This window comes from Trachypithecus francoisi, unplaced genomic scaffold (genome assembly GCF_009764315.1).
Source record: "Trachypithecus francoisi isolate TF-2019V2 unplaced genomic scaffold, Tfra_2.0 Lachesis_group16, whole genome shotgun sequence".
NCBI classification, from domain to species: domain Eukaryota; kingdom Metazoa; phylum Chordata; class Mammalia; order Primates; family Cercopithecidae; genus Trachypithecus; species Trachypithecus francoisi.
Genome location: NW_022681461.1, coordinates 96,018,970 through 96,038,218, shown reverse-complemented (window position 1 = coordinate 96,038,218; position 19,249 = coordinate 96,018,970). Strand labels below are relative to the sequence as shown.

The following is a 19,249-nucleotide window of genomic DNA, read 5'->3' as shown; positions in this document are numbered from 1 at the left end:
CACTGCACCCCAGCCTGGGCGACAGAGCGAGACTCCTTCTCAAAAAAAAAAAAAAAAAAAAAAAATTCCGTAGCTCTCCTAGACTAAAAATTTTTTATAGCAAACACTATCACTTACAAGGAGCATTCCAACCCTCATGCTCCCTAATTGAGAGCTTTTTAGCAACATGCTAGCTTCATTTGGAACAATCTTGTGACTTGAACTGATTTTTTTTATCTTTTTCTCTACTCACCGGGAGAAAGACAATGCAAATGCCTATCACCTATGTCACCACTATAGGGAATTTTATTCTGTAACCTCAAGTCATCTAACTCTTCTACTGTTTCAAAGAGACCAGCTGATCTTGAAGATGCAGTATTCATAAACCTAGCTAGTCAGTTAAACTGCCTTGTAACCATGTGGACATGTGGATACCTAAGCAAAACTCTTTTTAGTATAGTTCTGGCTACAGAACTGAGGTATTTAAAACGCATGCACACCCCTCTCCTCTTGCTGCCACTGGCTTCATATTTTAAGTGAGGAAAACAATAGTGTGCCAGGAAGCCCCTGAGCTTACCTGCTGCCTACAGTCTCCCTCACGGTGGCTGCTAGTGACACCCTGTCAGACTATGGGACGCTTGACACAAAGACATGATTCAACTCCAACTCTTCTAAGTTAGAATCGCAACCACATACAGTTAGATGTTGAAGAGGAAGCCAGAGACATAGGAGGCCAGCAGCCTAACACTGCTGAAAATGACGAAGACCCAAAAGGACAGCCTGGTATTCATGAAAGATGCTTACAGAAGAAGAAATCACATTAACATTTACCCACTACCATGGCCTCTTGCTGGGTTTGGCAGAAAAAGAAAAAGAAGATAAAAAGAAAGAAAAAAGAAAAAAATGTGCCCAATGCCTCAAAGAAAACTTTCAGTACAATTTTGAGACTCACTGTAGTAACCACTATTAAGAGTAAACGAGGAACAAGGAACAAGAAAGAAACGCTATTTTGCCTCTTGTCTACAAGATACCAGCACCGGAACCCTAAGAAAGGGCATGGCGAAAAAACGCAGGGAGGCTGCATTGTGCTGAAACTTGCAAAAGTTATCACTCTAGGAAGAACCGTCTACGGTTCTGTTTGCTTCGTATTGCCACATGGGGGATGGGAAATACCTCTTTGGTTAACATCGGCATCATACATGTAAAACAAAATCTTAATATACAATCCACACCCAACTTACAAGTCATTTAAAAGTGTTCTTAAGCGGCAAAAACTGACTTTAAATGGCTCTGATGTTTCTGAAGACTCTACTGTAACACTTCATCACAAAGGGGCGAGCCGCATCACTCACACTCTTTCTAACCCTCCGCCTCTGTTGCAACACCCTGATCGCCCTATCAAGAAATTACAAACAAACAACTCTACTCTTTGGTTCAAATGTAAATGTCGCTCTTCACCAGCATCGCTAAGGAAACCTTTCAGCCAGTGAGGACAAGACACGCTCATTTGAAAAGTTGGAGTCTTACGAGGGGTGCCTGGGGGTCCAGCCTCCTGCCCCAGGAACCGGCGTCACTGCAGCCCAGCCGGGTCCACGTCAGTCCCTCGAATCCCACCGCGGCCCGGCCTCCCGCTCTGGCCCGGACGTCTGTCCCCTCGCCCGGCCCCGGCGGGACCCGAGCTGCGCCGCCCGATCGGGGCTGGGCCCAGCCGCCTCCTTTCCTCCGCGCCCCGGCCTCCACGGCCTGGCTCCCCGGCCGGCCACCGCCTTCCTCCTCCCGCGCTCGCCCCATTACCTGCGCGGCTGAGACCGATCCCTCAAGAGCCGTGGGCGAAATCCTACCCGGCGATGGCGACAAGCGCAGACACAGCAGCCGCCGCAGCCATCTTGGCACATCCGGCTCCGGTCTCCGCGGCCGCCGCGCCGCCGACGTGTCCGGCTTGCGACATCAGCGCGCGCCCCGCCCCGGCCCCGCCCCTCGTCTCGTCGGCCCAGACGCGTCCTTATTAAACCCCTCACGGCCCATCCCTCGGCCCCAGCCCTCGCCGGCGTCCGTCCTCCCCGCCTTATCCCTCTGTCCCGCCCCTCTTTCCCTCGCCCCTCGCCGGCGTCCGTTCTTCCCCGCCTCATTCTTTCGTCCCGCCCCACGCCCGTCTTTCCCACGCCTGATCTTGTCGTTCCCGTCCCCCTTGGCCCCGCCCCTCTTCCGTCTTTCCTCTCTTCATTCTTTCGTCCCGCCCCCTTGGCCCTGCCCGTCGTCCGCCTTTCTCCGCCTCATCCTGTCGTTCCCGCCCCTTTGGCCCCGCCCCTCGGCCGTCGTTCCCCGCCCGTGGCCCCGCCCCCCGCCGGCGTCCGTCCACCGCCTCACAGCTTGGCCCCGCCCCTTGCCACCTGCCCGGCCAGGCGCGCCGGGGCAGCCCCCAGACGTCGCCCTGGTTACGCTGGCTTTCTCCCAGTCTTTTTTCGTTTTAAGATATGAGAAGAGATGGGATTCTTCAATCAAGGCCACAAGGGGGAAATCAGTCTGCAGGACCGATGCCAGCAGGCTCACGCACCGAGAACGGCTACTCCGCCGAGCTGAGAAGCGCGGGGCCCTGACGCCGGCGCGCTGCTTGCATTCTTCCGTTGGGCTGGGAGGCTGGAGGGCAGGCGGCGGCGGTCGCGCATGCGCCCGGGTCGGCCGGAGCTGCGGGCCACGGAGGGCCGACTGCGCCTGCGCGCTGGTTGCCTGGCTACGGCGCGGCCGCGGGCCCAGAGCGGCGCCGGAAGTTGGTCGTTGGCCACCTCCAGTCCCTGTCCAGCGTCCTGGGGTTTCCCCAATGCATCATCTACTGGCCCTTCGCTCTGCACAGAGGCCCGGGCAGGGAGGGACGGCCCGGCCACCGCGCGGAGCCGGGTCTCCGCCGACTCGCAAGGGGGACGCCCTGGCTTCTCGTCCCCGAGCTCCGCACTGCGCCTTTGCTGCGCTGGGCCCTCCCAGACCCACCCTGGCCCCGGCCCCGGCCCCGCTGTCCTCCCGGGGAGAAACGGCCTTTTTGGTTCGTCCCCTCGGCCGCCAGCCCCACAGGGGCGTGGGGGTCCCAGCCCTGGCTGAGTGCACGTCGGTGGCGAGTGGGTCCGGGCGCTTGGGCGGCCAGAGGGACCCAGCGGCGGGGTGAGGGGGTTAGGCACTCCTGCCCCTGCCAAGACCAGGCCAGGCAGCATCCACGCCCTCCTGCGGAAGATCGCAGGGAACAGGTTGGCGATATCATCTGTGCCCTGGTTTATCCGGAGGAGCCGAGGGAGGCTGAGTGGATGAGGAAGCGGCCAGCCATGCGGGACCCACTCACCTGCACATCTGCCTGGCGAGGGCAGGGAAGAGCCGCGGCCTTCCTCTGCTGCTCCTTCCAGGGGGCAGGGGCCGTGATGGGGGTCCCCGCCTGATGGCATCGCCGGAGGCTGAGCTCCCACAGCGGCTGAGGTCCTCCCTGGGTGGGAACCACCCTTGTCCCCAGCTGGGCCAGAGGCTGGTGAAGGAGGGGGTGGTACCCGTGCCACGCCAGCAGAGCCCCAGGCGGTGCAGGGAGAGCTTCAGTCCGGCTGACGTGGCACTAGGGCCACTCTGCTCAGCTAACATTTGCCTTTCAGGAGTCAGATTCCTGAACTGTTTGAACAGAGGGAGCACGTGGTAAGGCCCAGCCCCAGCCCCGCTGCACCCATCTGCTTCTTCCCGGTGGTCGAGGCGCTCTGCACCCTCCGCGGAGGGAGTTATCATTGTTTGCCCTTCACAAAGAGGGGGATGCAGAGGTGGGTGCCGCCTCTCAGGCGTGGGGCTCACCCCTTGCCGCTCGCGAGTTCAAAGAACCCAAGAGCCAGGAGCCCAGGGCTCGACCTTCTAGGGTCCTCTGAAACCCTGTGGTCCCACCTAGGTGGGCACTAAGCTATGGGAGAGACCATAGCTGCAGAAACCAATTCTGCGATAGGCGTAAAATGCAAGGTCTCTGGATCCCAGGGCAGGGATGGTAGAAAGCGGCTTCTGTTGGCTCCTAGGGGTGTGAGTCCCCACATCACCTGTAGGGGGCCCGCTGCCTTTCTTCCCCCCGCCTCCCTAATCCTGAGTGCATGGAGACAGCTAGCAGCAGTTTGTAGCCTGGTATGGAATGGAGGATTCCTGCACCCTGCACCCTGCACCCTGCACCCTGCACCTGAGCTCATCCAGCCTCTGGGCCATAGACTCTTCCATTGAAGGTCCAGCCTGCCCCTGAGACGCTGTTGCCCTTTTTCAACTTCCTTAGTCTCTGAGATCAGGTCTTCATCTCTAAGATAGAGCAAATGAGCACCTAAACGTTTCAGGGCTGAAACGGGGCTGCCAGGACGACAAGCATGGCAGGGGTGAATGGGGACATCAGGTGACTGGCTGCGAGCCAGCAGAGGCCTCCACCCAGTGCTGGGAGGTGTCCCGCCTGTGGTGGCCATCACTGTTCCTGGTGGGGCTTTGTTGCCTTTGCACGCATCTGCTGGTTTCTCCATTCTCCCAGGTTCTGCCCCTGCTCACACTTGGAGGCTGGACACAAACGTCACCACCTCCCTGAACCCCCCTAGGTGGGCTGGAATCAGCACCTGGTGAAAAGCTCTGTGGCCACTGCTGTACCGCATAATGCAGAGCACACAGGACAGGCTCGTGTACGTCCAGGCTGTGCCAGGAAACCCGCTGCCTTTGTGTCATCACAGCCTTGGGCACAGTGTGTCCTTGGTGCCTCCGCCAGGTCAGCTCCTCCCATTAGCTGTGCTGTCCGGCGTGAGGGCCGCTGGTGCTCGCTGTGAGACCGAGCTAGGGTCTAAGTGTAAACTACATGGTGGGTTGTGAAGGATGCAAATATCGAGTCGATCATTTTTTATTGCACATTAAAATGAGAATATCTTGGATGTATCAGATTAAATAAAATACTATTAAATTTTATTTCACCTCATTTTTTTTTCTTTTTTTTGACATAGCTGCTAGGAAATGTAAAACTCCATATGGGGCTGGTGTCATATTTCCACTGGACAGTGCTGGTCTAGAAGGCAGGCACTCGGCACCCCTAGCCTGTGCTTATAGCCTGTGATAGGGGGCCTGAAATGCTGGAAGCTGCCGAGTGGACCTGGCTGTTTGCTCACAACTGGCGGGCCAGTGGCGGTCCTCCAGGGAGCCCCGGGCAGAGCAGCGGTCTCAGTGAACGTAGGACGGCCCCTCACCACGAGCCTCTGCCCCTCTTTCCTACCTGGTGTAAAATAGCAGTGGCAAGTATGTCTGGGTGCTTGTGGAGGTTTACTGGGCGGGCCTGCTCCCCGCTGGATGCTGTCCTCCGCCCCTGACACAGACCCTTAGTCCTGGACACTGAAGCTGGAGGCTTGGCCTGGAGAGAGGAAGAGGAAGTGTCTGTGAGACAGGGTTGGCTGGGTGGTCCAGGCAGGAAAACATATGAAGGCCTCCAAGGTGGAAAGAACTGACACAGAACACTTCCTGGAGGAGGAGGGAATAGGGCTGGGAAGCCGGAATGGGGAGAGGAAGCAGATCTGGAGGCAGGGTCCTTAGAGTCTATTCTGTGGTATTTATTCATCAGACCCCTGCAGTAAAGGGGTCCCTGTCTACATGCCACCAGGCTGGCCAGAGGGTGGGCCAGGCCTCCTCTTCTTACCCTCATGGAGGAGAGGAAGTCACCTCTGTGAGGGGAAGGCCAGACCCCCAGGGCCACGGTGGGCAGCGTGGAGGGAGCCTCAGGCCCACTTGCTTCCATACACAAGGCCTGCCAAGCACACAACATAGGGTCCGCAAACAGATGCCCCCCGCGCTGCCACCCCCTTCCCGTGTTCTACTCACCTCTGAGCCCCACCCTAACCTGGAGTGCTCACCTGGTGTGCTCATCTGGGGTGTGCAGCAAGACAGCACTGTCCACTGTCTAGACCTTCCCAGGGCTGACGTGAGGCCGAAGGTGCAACCTCGCCCTGGCAGATGTGCCCTTGCTCTGGGCTGCTGGTGACTGGGCCCCACAGAGCCTCCTCCCGGCATAGACAAAGGCATTGCCTTTTGGGTCCCCACCTGGTTAGCAGAGCACAGGTAAGATGGCTCCAGCAATGGTGGGCTAACTACCGTGTGTCCAGCTGTACTGCATGCAAGCTTCTGGAAGCCGGAGACCCTCGGCCACCACCCAGGTGTTCAGCTTGGACAAGCTACCTAGCCTCTCCGAGCCTCTGCCTCCTCCCCTGTAAAAGGAGGTGACAGCCTTGCCCTTTCCTGGCCTCCTGCAAGGACTCCCTGGACCTGACCTCACAGGGTGGCAAGCGTGTCCTCCACACAAGGCCTCCCCCGAGGCACGGGGCATGTTCACGGCATTGCCAGCAGCCTCATTAGTGCAGGAGCGTCATGCTTCTCATCTCCAGCATCTTCAAGCATGTTGGGCACATAGCAGGAATCAGAGAACATTTTTCTGGAATCATTGAGCCAAGTACTTACCATGTAAGGTGCTAAAAAGCACTAGGGATGAAGCAGAAAGCTAAAGGCTGATGTCGATGTCACAGTAACCTGGGACTGCAGGCTACAGGAGGAACTGCTGGTTGTCCTTGAGCTGCAGCGGGGCCCTGGTAAGCCCACAAGTCCTCCATCCCCAAACCATGCACAGATGTCTGCTGAGCCCCTGCTGTACCCCAGGCACTGCTAGGAGCTGGGCTGTGGCCATGAGACAGGCCCAGCCTCTGCCCTGGGGGAACATGGATGCTGGCTGGTCACACATATGCCCGTGAAGAGGGCACCGTGTGGCGCCTGCTGGGGACAGGCAGGAGGAGAAGGAGCATTTCTGGCTGAAGTGAATAGTCCACATGAGGCTTCCATGGGGCGAGGGGCCAGTGGGTGTGGGCTGGTGTGGACTCTGTAGGCCCTGCTAAGAGACTTGCAGTGATGTCTGTAAGTATGGGAAGCATCCAGAGGCTTTTCAGCCAGGAGTGACGCAACCAGTTTGGGGCCCAAAGGCTCTCCAGGTTAGGGTTAGGGCTAGGGACTAGGGAGAGCCAGGGCCCAGGAGGCAGCCTTGGATGGCCTAGGAGAAAGAGGTGCTGAACCTGGGAGAGTCCCCGAGAACCCGGGAGAGTCCCCAAGGGCACAGCCCCAGCACGGCACAGGGTTCACACACGTCAGGCAGGAGAGATTCCTGAGCATTGAGTGCTGATTTTAGTGACTGGCATGGATTTGGTGGCCTGGGGACTGTGGATAGGGAAGAGAAAAGGGCCAGGGTGGATCTGGGAAGAGCTCCAGTATTTGATGTCAGGCCGGTCACGGCATTAACTCCTGGCAAAGTATCTGACGCCAGGCTGGCCATGGTGTTGACTCCTGGCAAAGTGACCCTACAACCCCATTCTCCCCTCTCAGCAGCCGTCTCCCTGTCAGAAAAGTCACCAGGCTGGATGGCATCAGCTCTATGGGCCCTCCTGGTCCTCTGAGGGCAGGAGACTCCTTGTGGTTTGACATGTACCGGGAATCACATAGCCCTGGCTCACTGAATGGGTGAACTTGGCTAAGTCGCCTAACCTCTTTGAGCTCCAGCTCCTCACATGTAAAACAGGGTAATAACACTGTCGCCCAGGATGGCCCTGGGCGTGGGGTGAGGGCCATTTGGAAAGCGTGGCGCTCACCTGCCCTGTGGTCACTCGGGAGGATCTGTGGGGCGCTGGCAGAGCACTGCCACCAGGGGGAAGCAGAGAGCTGCCTCCAAGTCTGCCACAGTAACGGTTGCAAGCTTGCCAGGTGCGGTGGCTCCCACCTGCCATCTCAGTATTTTGGGAGGCCAAGATGGGAGGACTGCTTGAATCTAGGGGTTTGAGACCAGCCTGGGCAACATAGCAAGATTCCATTTCCACAAAAAGAAAAAAAAAGTAAAACTTTTTTTTTTTTTTTGAGACTGAGTCTCACTCTATCCCCCAGTGCAGTGGTGCAATCTCAGCTCACTGCAACCTCCTCTTTCCGGATTCAAGCAATTCTCCTGCCTCAGCCTCCCAAGTAACTGAGATTCTAGGTGCCCACCATGGCGTCCCCAGCTAATTTTTGTATTTTTAGTGGAGAGGGGGTTTCACCATGTTGGCCAGGCTGGGCTTGAACTCTTGACCTCAGGTGATCCTCCGGCCTCGGCCTCCCGAAGTGCTGGGGGATGACAGGCATAAGCCACCATGCCTGGCCATAGTTATAACTTTTCTAAGGTTCATTTTATTAAATGAAGAAATGCTTGGCCGGGCGCAGTGGCTCAAGCCTGTAATCCCAGCACTCTGGGAGGCTGAGACAGGTGGATCACGAGGTCAGGAGATCAAGACCATCCTGGCTAACACGGTGAAACCCCGTCTCTACTAAAAAATACAAAAAACTAGCCGGGCGAGGTGGCGGGCACCTGTAGTTCCAGCTACTTGGGAGGCTGAGGCAGGAGAATGACGTGAACCCGGGAGGCAGAGCTTGCAGTGAGCTGAGATCCGGCCACTGCACTCCAGCCTGGGTGACAGAGCAAGACTCCGTCTCAAAAAAAAAAAAAAAAGAAATGCTAAACAGAACAACAAAGGCTGTGGTAGAATGTGCACGTTTGTGTGGACCCAGGGCATATTTTCACCAGAAAATCCCATGCAATAGAGTGGAAGATATACCAAAAGCCACAGCAAATATCATGCATAATGCCGCAGAAAATTATAGACTCCTAATAAACACTGAGAGTGTGTCCTGTGCTATGAGGTCCAGGGATGTGAAGAACACCAGAAACCTGCCTCTGAGGCCCTGGGCACCTGTTGTGTTGGGCATAAACAAAGCTTTGCAGTTCAATCCTGCAACCTCCCTGAGCCTAGGCTTGTCCATCTTAAAATGTGGATGGTTAGGACACCTGCTGAAGGGGCCACCAGGCTTAACTGTGCCAACGCAGCATGCAGGTGGAGAACAGAGAATGCGACTGAAAACCTCGTAACGATAACAAGAGCCGTTCCCTTTCTGAGCCCTCACCACGCGCCCAGCGTGCACCAGAAGCTCACCATGGCAGGCTCGGGGCCAGCACCCAGGTCCCCGCTTGACCCTGGAGGACACTGAGGTGCAGCAACAGCCAGGAGAGCAGCTGTCAGCTGGAAAGCAAAGACACAAAGCAGCCAGATCAGGAGTCACGTCGGGATAGGTGAGTGAGGCGCCACCCAGCCACCTCCAAGATGCAGATTGAAAAACAGCCTTTCCCAAAGCATGCTTGCTCACTGACCCTGCGTCTTCAAAGCCTGAGTAACGTGGGAGGCCCTGCAATGCCCCCTCTGACAGACCTCCACTAATGCCAGCACTTTCAATGCACCGGGACCAAGCTGGACCACACCGTTTAGGTTTCGTTTTGAAACACTTTTACTTTTGCAGACGAATACGTTGGCGTCCCACTGGGAACTGCTGCTGGTGGATGCTCACCGTGGGAAGCAGCCGCGTGGCGCTCCCCCTTGTCTGTCTCTGCCCAGTGCTGCCCCTTCCAGCAGAGCTCCTGAGGTGTGGTTCGTGGATTGGGTCCACGATGAGATAAGGAGCCACGCAGAATGAAATCAGCTCTGCCACTGAGCACGCAGTCGAGCCCCACAAACACCCTTTGCAAGTGAGACTTTGGGGATGAAGGCAGTACGGGCCTGTCGATCCCTGGAGCAGCCCGGAGGCTACAGCACTGTGCTTCCCTCTTGGACGGGGGCTATGGCACCAAGCTTCCCTCTTGGATAGAGGCAGCCCTGCCTGCCGGGGGCCTGATTTATGGGCCCTGATGCGACAGTTCCTCCCGGCTCTCGGGACCCTCCTTTGCTCTAGCCAGAGGGACGTGGCGCCACACTCGGGGTTCACGCCGGCAGTGGCATGGAGTGAGTCGCCGGGCTGAAGATATACTTGGTGATTTCCTGCGCTGGGTGGAGCTGTCTGGAGCCCCCTCGGCATCCTGCTGAAGAGTCTGAATCTGCACATGAGCCTCCTGGAGATATTGAACACCTTTTAAAGTGTGGCCAGGCCCAATCCAGGGTGCTGTGAGTGTACCATACACCCTGCGTTTCAAAGACACAGTACCAAAAACAAACAAACAAAAGAATATAAAACATCTTATTCACGGGCGGTCGTGGTGGCTCAGGCCTGTAATCCCAGCACTTTGGGAGGCCAAGGCAGGCAGACCACGAGGTCAAGAGATCAAGACCAGCCTGGCCAACATAGTGAAACCCTGTCTTTACTAAAAATACAAAAATTAGCTGGGCATGGTGGCGGGCGCCTATAATCCAAGCTACTTGGGAGGCTGAGGCAGGAGAATCACTTGAACCAGGGAGGCGGAGGTTGCAGTGAGCCGAGATTACGACACTGCACTCCAGCCTGAGCAACAGAGGGAGACTCCATCTCAAAAAACAAAAAACAACAACAAAAAACCTCATTCACGGCCAGGCGCGGTGGCTCAAGCCTGTAAACCCAGCACTTTGGGAGGCCGAGACAGGCAGATCAAGAGGTCAGGAGATCAAGACCATCCTGGCTAACACGGTGAAACCCCATCTCTACTAAAAATACAAAAAACTAGCCGGGCGAGGTGGTGGGCGCCTGTAGTCCCAGCTACTCGGGAGGCTGAGGCAGGAGAATGGCGTGAACCCGGGAGGCGGAGCTTGCAGTGAGCTGAGATCCGGCCACTGCACTCCAGCCCAGGCGACAGAGTGAGACTCCGTCTCAAAAAAAAAAAAAAAAAAAAACTCATTCACTTTTTATATTGATTGTATTGAAATAATATTTTTGATATATTGGATTAAGCTATAGTGTTAACATAAACTTTGCCTGTTTCTTTTTACCTTTTTAATGTGGCTACTGAAATATTTAAAGTTGCATATGTGGCCAGGCACAGTGGCCCACACCCATAGTCCCAGCACTTTGGGAGGCCAAGGTGAGGAGAGGGCTGCATGAGCTCAGGAGTTCGAGACCAACCTGGGCAACAAAGTGAGATCCCCATCTCTGCAAAAAATTACAGAAAAAACAGGTGGGTGAGGTGGTGTGCACCTGTAGTCCCAGCTGCTAGAGAGGCCAAGGTGGGAGGATCACCTGAGCCCAGGAGGTTGAGGCTGCAGTAAGCTATGATTGCACCACTGCATTCCAGCCTGGGTGACAGAGCAAGACCCTGTCTCAAAAACATTTTTTAATTAAAAAAAATAACATATTGAGGTGAGATTCACAGAACCTAAAATTAACCACTTTACAGTGTACACGTTAGGCCAGGTGCAGTGGCTCACGCCTGTGACCTTAGCACTTTAAGAAGCTGAGGTGGGTGGATCACTTGAGAGCAGGAATTTGAAACCAGCCTGGCCAACATGGTGAAACCCAATCTCTACTAAAAATACCAAAATATTAGCCGGGTGTGGTGGTGGGTGCCTGTAATCCCAGTTACTTTGGAGGCTGAGGCAGGAGAATCACTTGAACACAGAGGTGGAGGTTGCAGTGAGCCAAGATTACACTACCACACTCCAGCCCGGGTGACAGAGCAAGACTCCGCCTCAAAAAAAAAAAAAAGTGTCCGCATTATTGGCATTTAGTGCATTCGAAGGGCTGTACACGCACCACCTCTCCCTGGGTCTACAACATTTGCATCACTCCAAAGTAAAAACCTGGGCTATTTAGCAGCCACTCCTATTTCCTCCTCCCCCCCTGCTCTGGGAACTGTCAATCTACTCCATAGGAATGGAGTCACCGCACGTGCGGCCCTCTGCGGCTGGCGCCTTTCACTGAGCGTGGTGCTTCCAAGGCTTGTCTGCACGGTGGGTGTCAGTGCCTCCTTTTCTACAGTGGAATCATATTCCCTTGTGCACATTCGTCAGGGTTCTTCCGGGAAATGGAGCCTATAAGACGTGCCTCTGGAGAGATTATTGCAGGGAATTGGCCACGCGACCTCGAGGCCTGCATGTCCCAGGGTCTGCAGTTGCAGGCAGGAGGCCTGACGGCGTTGCGAGTCCAAAGGCTGGTGGGCTCCAGGCCCAGGAAGAGCCCACGTTTTCAGTCCAAGTCTGAAGGCAGGAAAAGACTAAAGTCCAGTGCAAGCGGTCAGGTGGGAGGACCCCACTCACTCAGCCTATTGTCCTCCCCGGGCCTCAGCGGACCGCAGGGGGCCCACCCACACCAGGGAGGGTGGCCCGCCTTACCCAGGCTGTGGATGCAAATGCGAACCTCATCCAGAACACCTCAGAGACACACTCTGTTTGGCGAAATGGCCTGGCCGAGCTGACACTAAGGTTCACTGTCACAGCAGATGGTTTTGCTGACCCGTCATTGGCAGTGGACACTCAGGCCGTCTGGCCGTACCGAGTGCTGCCAGGAGAGTGAGTGGCCACATGCTTTTGTTTGAGTCCCTGTTTTCACTTCTTTCGGGCAGACCCCCAAGAGTGGAATTTCAGGGTGCTGTGAGTTTTATGGGCAGGACTCTGGCTGGGTCCACCCACTTTGAAGACAAGAGTCAGGTCACTCACTGCACGGCGGCCCCTTCTGGTCCTGGTGCCCAGCACTGGCTGGCAGATGCAGCCCCCCAGGCATAGGGAGGCCTCAGCCTCACATCCCTCCTTGGAGAGGTTGGGCCCAGGGCAGGCAGCACTTTGCAGTCCAAAGAGGGACCTCAGACTCTCCACCGCTCTGGTTTGAAGTCACTGGCCTGCCCCGAAGGTCTGGGGCTGGGCAGAGGCCCAGGCAGTGGGGAGAGAAGGAGCCCACCGTTGTGCGGGGCTGGCAGCTCTACTCAGCAGCAGCACCCCAGTACCAGGCCGCCTCTGCCTAGCTCAGCCGGTCCCTTAGGATCAAAGAACTTTCCAGACTCTGCCACGCCCCATGCTGCCCTGCTCAGACACTTCAACAGCTCCCTTTGCCCTCCTGTAGGGGCCAGAGTCCTCCCTGTGGTCTCCAGCCCGGAGGGGTCATGCTGCTGCTTCAAGGCCCTCCCTCCGCAGCCCCCTGCCTGCTGCAGACCTCCCTGAGGGGCTGTTCCCAGGATGGCTGGATGGGACCTTCATCCCTCTGAAGCTGAGAGAAGAGACCCGAGCTGCCAGGAGGGCCAGACTCACTCGTGGGTGTCCTGGGGCGCATGGGTGTCACCCCAGGCATGAGCCCCACATCCCATAGGGCTGCAACCCCCTTGCTGCTGTGTGTCCATCTCCCTACAATGGGCCTGGATCAGGCAGGCTGTAGACACCGTGGAGCCCTTGGAGGCAGTATGGTCCCTGCACCCCCGTGGGTGCAGCCTCACCGTCACTCTCCCAGCAGAAGGGGATCTCGACTCCCGGCTCCCTCAGAGAACAGCAGCTCTCCCTCCCTCCCAGAAAGGGAGTCGAAGGCCAGAGCAGAGGGGAGTGGAAGCCGGATCGCCATCAGTATCATTTTTATTGCAAATCAGTTAACAAAAAAGATGAAAAAAATACATCATCTACAGTTCCACATGTAGATCACTTTTTTAAAAGTTGTCTTTTTCTGTAAACTACACTCTATTTTATAAAACACAGTAAAAATCAACATTTTGAGATGCATCTGGTCATGCCCCCAGGGATGGCACCACGCGGCCCCCGTTGAGCCGGGGGAGGCTGCCCTGAGGAATGCAGGTGGCACGGCGGCGGAGGCGTCCCCAGCGCGTGGGCAGCAGGCGGCACAGCGTGGAGTGTCCTCAGTGATGGGCGGCTGAGGCTCCCCGAGCTGAGCCGAGTCTGACGTCCCTCATCAGCATGACACACAACAGACTCATTCATTGAGATTTTTTAAACAAAATCCACCTTTAAAACCATATTTACAGACATTTTTTCTGCCATAGGCTATACTTGGTATCGCAAGAATCTGCTCCTCCCAAACTAGGAGGGGTGGCCCAAGGGCAGCCTCCGCCTCCCTCCAGCCCCTGCCCGACCGCATGCCCCCTGCCAGGGCTGCGGGGACAGGACCAAAGGATGCAGCCCACGGCGTTCCACAGCTCGATGTGCCCGGCTCTGGCAAGTCTCCTACAAAACACGGGAGCCCACGGGGAGTCGGGTCCCGCAAGCCGGGGCCCAGGCTGTGTTGCTGGCACATCTTCCTCGGAGCCTGGGGGACGCTGTGCAGGTTGAGATGCTGGGGCCGCCACCAGGGTCAGCCCAGGCAGTGTCCTTCCCCAGAAAAGGGTAGGATGCCTCCGTGTGTGACCCAGGCGAGTGCCACAGTCCACACATCTCATGTTTGACATGCACGATGCCTACATTTCAAGAATGGGCAGGGGGCCGGGGTGGTTCTGGAGGGACCAAGAACTTGTTTAACCAACGAACAACTACGTAATACTGAACCTGAAACAAAGATTCATGATTGGTACCATGTGTGCACTCTTGGCATACACACTCCAAGAACACATTTTCACAAGCATGCTTGCAAAAAACCATTGAAAAACACATCGCAACATCTAACCCATATCCTTTTACTTCAGTTTCCTATTTCAGATGCAGATTAATCCATGCCAAAGGTGTGCTGGCTTTGCCTCCGTTTGCCTCTGGATGCAGCTTCTCCTAACATGCAGGTGATGCTGGCGGAGTGGCCGGGCTGGCTTGGGGTTGGGTGGGCAGCGGGGAAAGGGCACGGCCTGGGCGCCCCAGGAGCTTTTTGGACTATGCTCGTTCAATTTCCCTTCTCCAACATCACTTCTTTTTGGATTTTGAAAAAAGGAATCAATAAATAAATGGCATTTATAAATCATGAATCTTTGTTTACATTTTATAAACATAGAAGAATCTTTTCATCCTGGGTAGGAAAACCCTGGCTCTCAGAACTTGCTTGTTTTCTTGTAACAGATAAAAGTTTCTACCTGGAGCCAGATAAAACAGTACATATAAATAAAAAGGCAGTGTTTCGTGTAAAATAAAAGTACATAAATAAATACTAAAAAAAAAATTAAAATCCTTGTTCTTATTTTGTATAAAAACATGTGTTTTTAAAAAGGCTCCTTTGGTCAGCCCCGGCGTCCACAGAACGCATACAGACGCCCGCAGGGCTTGGGAAAGGAAGCCGGGGTCCCGTGGGGCGCGCTGTTTACTTGAAGGCCTCCGGAATGCGGGCGATCTGGGACTGCATGCTGGTGGGCGGACTGGAGACGCCCTCGGACCAGTCGGAGACGTTGGAATGTGGGGACGAGCTGGACCACTGGTCAGGGGACTCGGGGGACGGGGTGAGGAAGGGGTGCTCAGGCACCTGCAGTTGGTGGCTGGGGGTGTTGTCCACAGGCGAGGAAGAGTAGCTGTGCTGTGAGGGGGGTGTCAAGAACTGGGCCGCGGTCACCGGTGGGACCAGCGAGGACGGCAGCGACGTGGGCAGAGCGGGGCTCTCCTGGGGCAGAATGGTGTGCACTGCCAGGCTGCTGGGGCCCAGTGGCTGCACGTCTGCCTGGCTCGGCTCTCCACCCAGGAAGCTCCGGCCCAGGTGGCCGCTGGCTGCTGAGCTCACGCCAAGGTGCGGCTGCGGTGGTGGCGGTGGCGGCTGCAGGTTCTGCTGCTGCTGGATGTTTGGTGGCGGCAGGTTCTGCTGCTGCATCTGTAAGTTTTGCGGCTGCACCTGCTGGGTCTGCACCAGGTGAGGCTGGGTGGCCAGCCGGGTGCTGGGCAGGCCCTGGTAGCTCATCATCTGGGACAGGGCACTGGCAGCAAGGCTACTGTGCAGCGGGCCCACCATGCCATGCTGCAGGGAGGGGGCCTGCGTGCTCAGGGGGCCTGGTGCCACGCTCCCCCGCAGAGGGTTGTACTGGTTCGGCACCATGCCGCTCTGCAGCCGGGACAGCCACTCGCATTGACCATTCAAACTGGTGGACCCGCCCACGGTGAAATTCATGGCCCCTCCGCTGCTGCAGCCCAGGACGGTGCTGGTGCCGGAGGCCACGGGCAGGTGGGAGAGACGCGGGGGGCCAGCCTCGAAGGCCAGCCGGCCGCCCCCACCCAGTGCCGCCATCTCTGGCTTGGCTGCCACGTTCAGGTGCCCGATGCCTAGGTGGGTGTCGGGCATACCGGGCAGGTGGTTGAGGGGCACGGACGGAGACTGCTGGAATGGAGATGGTAGCAGTGGCGGCGAGGCCACGTCGGACAGGTAGCCGTGCGGCGACTCTAGGGAGTCCACGGGTGAGAGCATGCCGGAGCTGTCCAGCAGGCAGCCCTTGCCGTCCTGGGACTTCTTCCTCCGCGCCTTGAGGTCCTTGGCCTCCTTGCTCCCACAGGCCAGGCCTTTGCTGCTGGGCTTACGGACCTTCTTGCCCTGCACGCCAGGCTTGAGGCTGCCCAGGTAGCCGTTGGGTGAGCAGAGCGGGGGCGACAAGGTGGGCGTGCCCCCCAGAGGGGCTCCGTGCAGCTGTGGGCTGCGCACCAGGTTGTACTCGTCCAGCAGCCTCACGATGTCGTGGTGCATGCGCTCCTGTGCGATGTCACGCGGCAGGCGGTCCATATGGTCCGTGATGTCCCGGTTGGCAAAGTGGTCCAGCAGCACCTTGGCAGTCTCGTAGCTGCCCTCCCGGGCGGCCAGAAACAGGGGTGTCTCCTCCTGGGGGACGAGGGTGGGGGCTGGTGAGGGGGGCCAGGCCTGGTGTGGGGACCCTCCCCAAGGCTCCATCACCAGAGGGAGCAGCAGTACAACCTCCTCCATGGGGTGGGGGGAGGCAGGCTGCTCCTCAGGACCCCGCCCCAGCATTCTGCAACCACCTAGCCTGATTCCTGTTAAATGTTAAGGCTTCTGAAACCCACCCAGAGGGGAGGTCTGTGCAGTCCTCTATCCTAGATCGGCAGGGCTCCACCTCTATGCGACGGTCACAGACCCCACTGAAAATCTAACCAACTGCAGGCCCTCTTCCCTGCCCCCAGCAAGGCACAAAAGGAAATTTCTGGAGCGGTTCAGAGGCACCAGTGACGGCACCAGAGAGGGAGCTCGTCATATGGACGGCCACCAAGCCACACTGGTGGCCACCAAGCTCCTTCCTGGGGTCTCCTCTGTGTGGTGGACACATGGCAGGTCTGGGTGAGGCTGCTGTGTGGGAGTGGGAAGGGGCTTCCCAAGCCTCGATGCCCTCTGGGGCCCAGTCTCTGTGGGGCCATGCCACCACGACTGGGAAGCGCTTGGGCCAACATGCCCTGGTGCCCAGGCCTGCTGTGTGCCCTCGCCCAGGAGGGACGCCTTAGCCTGACATGCCAAGGGGGCAGCAGGAGTTGGGGGCGGGGGCAGGGGTTCGAGCGGCAGGGAGGTGGGGGTGTCTGCACCTGTGCTCTGAGCACCCAGGGGAACCCGACAGCAGCTGTTGAGGTCAGCAGCTCGCCCAGGAGCTGCAGCGCTGGGGACAGCTCCCCTTGGATAAAGAGCTGCTCACATTCACACCAAGAGGCCGCGCCCCACAGGGAGCTGCCGCCACACATATTCTGGCTCAATCTGCACCACCTGGGTCACCTCATTCCCATCCCCACCCCCACCTGGTGACAGCTGGGGACAGAAGGCGAGGTCCAGGTGACAGTGACAGAGCAGCGCGGCAGCAGCACTCCCCACACCAGGCTGTGGGCCCCACCATGACTGCTGCCCAAGAGGGCAGGGCCGGGTCTGTGGGGTGAGCCACTGTGTCCCGACAGCTGGACCTGCGCCTGGGAGGGCTCCGTAAACAGGGGCTGAAGGAGGGGAGGAGCACTAACGAGGTGCCCAGCACCGTGCGGGTGGGGCCTGCATGCGGGCCCAGGGACCCTTGAGACCTGGTGGGTCAGGCCCTCGTGTCCCTGTGCCCCGCGGGTTCGGCCCTCACTTCTCCGTGGATTCAGCCCCCGCGTCTCCCGCCGCGTCCCGGCCTCGCGCTCACCTTGTTGTTCTGCATGTCTTTATTGGCCCCGTTCTTCAGGAGCACGACCGCGGCATCCACGTTGTTCACGGCGGCGGCCCAGTGCAGGGCGGACTTGCCTGTGTGAAAGAGGCAGACGGGGCTGGAGACCAGCTGGAGGCAGCCGGGTCCCACCCGTCCCTGTGGCAGCCCCGCCCCACGACAGCGCAGCCCTGCCCCCGTGGGCTCACCCAGGTCGTCCACAGCATTGACGTCGGCGTGAGAGTTGATGAGGTCCTCCAGCATGCCCTCCACAGCCAGGCGGGCAGCCAGGATCAGCGGCGTCGTGCCGTCGTGCATGCGGGCATCCAGATCTGTGGCTCGGTTCCGGATCAGGATCTGGGCAACGGGGAGAGGCTCAGGCGGGTGCTGGGCAGATGTGCACTGATGCCTCCTGCCCAGAACGAATGCCTGGACAGAAGGCCCCACTGCCTTCCGGACACAGAGACCCTCCTGAGATCTGCACGGCCGGGCAAGATGAAACACCACAGAGCTGCCCCTGAAGAGGGGCCGGGATGGGGGTGGGGGCTGTGCTGCCCGCACACAGGCCCCTTGGTGACAGTGGGGTCCATCGTGACCACGTGTGGCCTCATTTAATCCGCACAGTGGTCCTAGCTGCCATGACCACCTACAAAACAGAGAGGTCAAGCCCTTGCCCCCAATGGGGGTCACAGCTGGCACTCGGGAAGCCGGGCTCACAGCCCTACAGCCATTGCAGAACCGCCGAGCTACAGTGTCCAGCTCTGCCGGAGAACGGTAGGCAGCCCTTGTAATGCAGCCTGGCCTTGGCCTCTGGCAGCACGGATGGCCCCTGCTCCCTGGCGGGTGCAAAAGGCAGGGGCCAAGTGCCATGCAGCACTGGCCTGATTCCTGCAAAGCACCTGGGAACTTCCACATCTGTGCAAAGAAGGCAGCTGACAGAGGCACACAACAAACCCACACAGGCCTCCCTTCCATGCTCCTTCCGCTCACCTACATTTATTTCTGCGGGATGATGACGTGTCACCTGAGCTAAGAAATCACGAAACGAGAAACTCTGTGGTAACTCCCCTGGGCTGTGCCCATCTGAACCTGCTCCAGGGCCGCCTGGAGCCTGGGGACTCACAACAGGGGTGACTGCAAAGGCAGCCCCTGCCAGGGACATTCCCTGGAGACCCAAGCATCCAAATCCCTAAATCCGTTCTTGCCACGAGCTCACCTGCAAGCTGAGCCCTAGGTCTGCAGGCACCAAGCAGCAGCCTCTAAACCCTTCTTCTCACTGCCACAGGCTACGCCGGCAGCCAGGGTTGAGGGAGGGGTGGGGCCACGAGGGGCTGCAGGGGTGGGACCTGGACCTTGAGCAAGGCCCACAACCCTGATGGAGCCTGTCTTGCTGGGGGTGGGCAGGCGCTGCCTCACTCAGCAGGTCCCCCAGGCCTCCTGCCAGACCCGCCTCTGCCTGGCTTC

At 57.9% G+C, this 19,249-nt stretch overlaps 3 protein-coding genes across 10 annotated transcripts in view; 1 reads left to right on the top strand and 2 right to left on the bottom strand.

Annotated features, from left to right (window-relative positions):
• The window catches only part of SEC16A (SEC16 homolog A, endoplasmic reticulum export factor), a 43,679-nt gene extending 40,246 nt beyond the window's left edge, over nucleotides 1–3,433 (bottom strand). For 3 of the 8 annotated variants that reach the window (XM_033238526.1, XM_033238527.1, XM_033238525.1), the window contains exon 1: nucleotides 1,774–1,950. The gene's annotated coding sequence lies outside the window, so the exon portion shown is untranslated. Of the gene's footprint in view, nucleotides 1–1,773; nucleotides 1,956–2,533; nucleotides 2,640–3,307 lie in introns of those variants that run through there. The other 5 variants (XM_033238528.1, XM_033238529.1, XM_033238534.1 and 2 more) reach the window with 5 other exon arrangements.
• On the top strand, nucleotides 3,106–4,917 carry CUNH9orf163 (chromosome unknown C9orf163 homolog). Its single transcript, XM_033238539.1, is given in 3 exon segments — nucleotides 3,106–3,423; nucleotides 3,426–3,629; nucleotides 3,632–4,917. Coding segments are annotated over 3 exon segments (621 nt in total). The 5' UTR covers nucleotides 3,106–3,272; the 3' UTR covers nucleotides 3,898–4,917.
• Nucleotides 4,918–14,654: 9,737 nt separating this feature from the next.
• The window catches only part of NOTCH1 (notch receptor 1), a 51,142-nt gene continuing 46,547 nt past the window's right edge, over nucleotides 14,655–19,249 (bottom strand). Inside the window, exons 32-34 of the mRNA XM_033238524.1 lie at nucleotides 17,995–18,142; nucleotides 17,786–17,883; nucleotides 14,655–16,494 (exon numbers count right to left, since the gene is read on the bottom strand). Coding sequence (XP_033094415.1) covers nucleotides 15,004–16,494; nucleotides 17,786–17,883; nucleotides 17,995–18,142 — 1,737 coding nt within the window. The 3' untranslated portion in view covers nucleotides 14,655–15,003. The remainder of the gene's footprint in view (nucleotides 16,495–17,785; nucleotides 17,884–17,994; nucleotides 18,143–19,249) is intronic.